The sequence below is a fragment of the Toxorhynchites rutilus genome, chromosome 1, assembly GCF_029784135.1.
Source record: "Toxorhynchites rutilus septentrionalis strain SRP chromosome 1, ASM2978413v1, whole genome shotgun sequence".
Lineage (NCBI taxonomy): Eukaryota > Metazoa > Arthropoda > Insecta > Diptera > Culicidae > Toxorhynchites > Toxorhynchites rutilus.
Window position 1 is genome coordinate 36,532,330 of NC_073744.1, and position 4,976 is coordinate 36,537,305.

The 4,976-nt window shown below is 39.2% G+C and overlaps 1 protein-coding gene across 1 annotated transcript; it reads right to left on the reverse strand.

Moving 5' to 3' along the window:
• Positions 1-447: 447 nt before the first annotated feature.
• On the reverse strand, positions 448-3,945 carry LOC129780325 (piggyBac transposable element-derived protein 4-like). The gene is made up of 4 exons (XM_055788459.1): positions 3,158-3,945; positions 2,786-3,051; positions 2,489-2,707; positions 448-2,129 (listed from the first exon to the last, which is right to left on the reverse strand). The coding sequence occupies exons 2-4, from the start codon at positions 3,027-3,029 to the stop codon at positions 448-450; spliced, it is 2,145 nt and encodes a 714-aa protein (XP_055644434.1). The 5' UTR covers positions 3,030-3,051; positions 3,158-3,945.
• Positions 3,946-4,976: the final 1,031 nt, after the last annotated feature.

The following is a 4,976-nucleotide window of genomic DNA, read 5'->3' on the forward strand; positions in this document are numbered from 1 at the left end:
GATGCCACCTGCCCGGCTAGCGTAAAATGTTGGTGGCAATATAGATGCCACTTCTAGTGAAGCTCCAACCAATCACCCAATTGTAAGTTGTGATGATACGTACAATAAATATTGAGTTCCATACAAAACGCGTGACGAGCAGGGGATAATTGTTGGTAATATACGTGACATACTTCATGTAACACGAACTATACTTAAGGGCTTAATTTATAGATTAGGTAACACTGAATGGGGAGAGAGGGACCATGATGATACGATTTTTTAAATGCATTTAATATAGAAAAAAACGTTTCGAAGAGGAGGAAAAGGGTCAGGTCAGCTCAATTTTTGGCGATCCATCATTAGTGGAAAATCCTAAACTAAAAAAAATTAAGTTATTACACCTTTGTTTATTTTTATAAAAAAAACAGTTTGAAGCATGACAATAATTTTGCCACTGTTTGCACTTTATGAAAGACTCTGCTCTTCGTGGAACAATCTGAAACACGGTGTTGCACAGAGCGTTACCTTACACTTAGTGCATTGTATTTTAGATCTCTTATTCCTAGTTTTCGTACTGCACAAGCGGCAGCGGCGGTATTCTGGTAGCTGCTCCAACTGATGACTTCCAACATCCGTAAGGCGTAGGTTGTCTGGAACTCGTTCTTTCTGGTAGTTTGATGACATTTTGGGTTTCTTTGTAGCATATTTCGGCTCGGCTTGTAGACTTCGTTTTCGGCATGTGTAATCACCTACGAGATCCCGTGCCAGCTTCAACCTGAACTGCAACTGCAACATAGGGTTTCGGATGCGACTATTAGAAGAGTACAACAAATGTGCATTTGTGATAGCCAAATTTATGCAGAAATAGAAAATTCGCATCCACCACTTCTTGCTTTTTCTTCCGACCTCATAGCTTTTTCTCTTTTGATCGAAACGGTCAACACCTCCCATCCTATTTATGTACTCCACAATAGCTTTTGGACATGGAAGGGTTTTAGTGGTACCATCATGTTGCGTTCTTTCACATGTGGCTTTTTCGGTAAGTGGATGAAATGCTGTAGTCAATAGTGTAACCATTTTGACGTCTTGCCACATTATAAAAGCGACGTTTTTCTTCACACGCCACTTATATTGACCTCTCCTGAAATGCTTACGCATTTTCGATTGTGACTTGTGTTGTTTGATCAAAACTGGAAGATCTGATCTGTTACAGTTGACTGTAGCTGTTACGTGAATTCCGTGATCAAATAGATATTGTACTATTTCGTAGGAGGTAAAAAATCTGTCAAAACTGAAATGACCTTGAAAACCATTTTGGATTAGTTGCTTGGTCAACTGCTTTACTACTTGTGCCCCCAGACCGACAGTTGGTGCTTTATTGTCACGTTTACCGGAATAAATGTCGAATTGGAATACGTATCCTGTTTCGCTGTCGGCCCTGACCCAGACCTTATATCCTCTTTTCACCGGCTTGAGTGGCATATACTGTTTCATTGATGATCGGCCTTTGAATTGAATCATTGCTTCATCAATCGACTGCGATGATGTGCATTTTGCAGCATTCTGGCATGCAGAGTTCAATAAGTTAAGAAGTGGGCGAACCTTGAACAACTTGTCAAATTGATCGGAATTCCTCGAAGGCATCGCGCTGTTGTCATTCAGATGTAGGTTCTCCATAATTTTCTTAAATCGTTTGCACGGCATAATAGCAGCGATCTCTTCCGTCCAGAAGAAGGGGTCAGTGGACCAATACAGCTCAACAGCAGGCAGTGGCTTTAGTCCCATCAATATTGTAATTCCAAGAAAAGCTTTCATTAGATCTTGAGACACCGGCTCCCAACTTCGACTTTTCTGTTGAGCTGCGTACATGTTTGTTTGTGTAACCAACAGTTCTATTACACTGTCGTCAAAAAATTTTGCAAAATAAACCGACGGTTTCGTGTTATGCGGAAAATTATCCGAGGCTTGCAAACGAACATTATCAAAATTGTTCGCGTTGGGTTGCTGAGGCCAATCAGTTTTTTTCCAGTCATTTTCTTCTTCGTCTGATTGGTCCATCTCAGAACAATCATCATCCGGTTGATCGTCGTTCGCTGTGTCTGTGTCTATGTTACATTTTTCGGATGCAGCTTCAGTAGTTAGCTTCCCTAATAAATAAGAACTAAATTAAATGGTTTACTTCAAACATTTTTATAGAAATAGCCTGATAACCCGAGAAACTTAACACGTTGAGCCCCGGCTGAAATAGGGGACCAACAATGAACTTTTCGTCAGATCCGTGTCGATCCCAGTGAATCAATAGTGAACTTTTCTACATATCATTTTGTAGCTTTGTTGTTGCCGTTCCAAATGCCGGCACTCTCCGAACGAAAAGTCTACTGTCGGTCCGGTGAGATCGACACAAAAAAGGCGAAAAATTCAGTGTCAGTCCCCAAGGACTGACGTGGGGCTTAACGTGTTAATATTTTAATGCGGGCTGAATAATAGATTTTTTAAAAATACTTACGGTTCTGGAGACCGGAAGAAGCCGGTTGTGGTTCATTTGTCGAGGCATTTTTTTCCATCCTGACGTCTTTAGCATGATCATTTTTTCTTAGCGAAAGCTTATCGAGGAAAACTGGAAGCGATTTGCGGCTTTTTAGTGCTTCTGAATCATCTTCCAGCTCGTCCTCAGACGTATCGAGATTATCGGACAGTCCAAAAGTCTCCTCTAATTCGTTCGGTTCTGTATGTGGCATAAAAAGTAGAGAATTATGAAACTATTTACATTTTCCAGCGCAGGAATTAACATTTCCAAACTTACGGTTACGGAGACCAGAGACGCACAATTCTTTTTCAGATGTATTCCGTTCAGTTTCACTGTCCTTATCATAGTCATCAGAATTGTCACTTGCCACAAGAATATCGATTATGGATACATCCGAATTGTTGCCGGCAAACGATTCCGCATCTGTTTCAAAACCATCCTCAGATACATCAGGAGAAAATCCACAAATCTCCTCCAACTCTTTTTCGAGGTCATCATCCGATTCATTGTCACTCGACATAGCTTCAGCTGAAATGTGTAACCTAAAGTTATATCGTAATGAAAAAATGGTTCAACACAGAGAACCGTTATTTTCCATTACGTGATCACAGCAGGTTACACATATTGAAATTGTATACTAAAACTTACCCATTTGATAGTTTGAAATGTATTCGAAATGTGTTTTGCTGGTATTTCGAAAATTGTGAATTGTTTCTACGAATTATCAGTTTTATGTTTACTCCGGTGAAATATAAACAAAAACAAAAACACTGGAAAAAAACAACATGTTTACACGCTAAAATACACTAACAATAATTTTCAATACGCAAACAGTTTGAAACATTGAAAAAGTTGGTGGCAATATAGATGCCACCTGCCCGGCTAGCGTAAAATGTTGGTGGCAATATAGATGCCACCTGCCCGGCTAGCGTAAAATGTTGGTGGCAATATAGCTGCCACCTGCCCGTAAAAGGGCTAGTGTTAGATGTTGGTGGCAATATAGTTGCCACCTGCCCGGTTAGCGTAAAATGTTGGTGGCAATATAGATGCCACCTGCCCGTCTAGCGGAAAACACTTGATGGTGAAAATTATCTTTTTGTAATTGAATTTTTGATGTTAGATTCAACAAAAACAACTAATAAAACTCATGATCAGACTCAACAGGTCCTAAACAATTCATATGCATTGAAAACTTAAGCAAAAAGACTGTATTTCAATGACTTTACGGGAAATTTGCTGTGGCTGCTATAAATCGAGAGTTGTTAACACAAAAATGGCTCAAAAATGAATAGTTTTTGATTTTTTCGTGCTTAAAAAAATCAGGCATGTTGCTAGACATCAGAACAAGTTACTACATAAGGTTTGAAGTGATAATTTATTGTTAAAGAAGAGAAAAAAATAAAATCGTTGGTGGCAATATAGATGCCGGCACCCGTTAAAGGGTTAATGTTCGAAGGTATAATTTCGACACAATCATCTGAACCTTCCTGAATATTCTTCAACTCGATATTACTACTATCTTCAGCGTTTTTCTCAGCTTTTTCATCACTTTGCAGTATATCGGTATCTGGCATCAGATCACGTTCTGGTCCTTTTCGCACTAATCATTAACATATTAAGGACCGCACGTTTTGGGCCAAACTTGAACGCTTCATTTGTTCGGATTCCACGAATGAGATCGTTTCTTTCGGTGTGGATTAGACGAAGGTAAGCCATCGGTAGATCTCGTTAGAGTCTTGGAAAATCAAGGATTTAACCATAAAGTGTAGAAAACACGGGTTATTTCGTGATCCATCCGTAACAGACGGAACGCTAAACACGAGAAAACTCGTGAGCGGTTCGTAATGTGTTAAAGGACGTTGAGCAATCGAACGGTACTGTACTGTCGACATCAGCAAACTCACGACGCGTTAATTATGCCAGCGGAATATCACCATCATCATTGAAGGAAAATTCAACTTTCTTGAAGCAATTTTAAATAGTCTCAGATTTTACCTTATTGACCTTAGAGGGTGAAAGTATCTCAATTGTTTCCAGTACCAGTATATCTGAAGAGTTCCAGAGTGTATTTAAATACAATAAGAATGCTGAATAACATGAAGGTCAAAAAGGACAAACATCCTCCATTTCTTTCAATCTTCGTTTAACTAATCGAACTAATTAATCGGAGATGGCGATAGTACTGATTCAGGTTCATGATTATGACGAAGTCTACAGAAGTAAAGATTTGTGGAAAAATTGTAAACTTATCGATTTGAGCTTTGGTCGGAGAGATTTTGGGTGCGCTGTACAGTTATCAACGAACATGACCACTTTTGAGAAGAAATAGATATAAGTATGATATATTACCATCACACATGATTCAAGAATTAATTCCTTTTTATTGTCTTTGGAAAATTTTTCGTCAGGTTACATGACCCATTTCTCAAAAAGCATTAAGGCCATCCAGGCCTTGGTGTTGCTCTCG

Excerpts from the sequence above, each read along its gene's own strand:
- LOC129780325 (XM_055788459.1), bottom strand. The coding sequence starts at position 3,029 with ATGTCGAGTGACAATGAATCGGATGATGACCTCGAAAAAGAGTTGGAG. Across the intron at positions 2,708-2,785 it reads CGTCTCTGGTCTCCGTAACC|AACCGAACGAATTAGAGGAG; the intron begins GTAAGTTTGGAA and ends TGCCACATACAG. Across the intron at positions 2,130-2,488 it reads TTCTTCCGGTCTCCAGAACC|GGAAGCTAACTACTGAAGCT; the intron begins GTAAGTATTTTT and ends CTTATTTATTAG.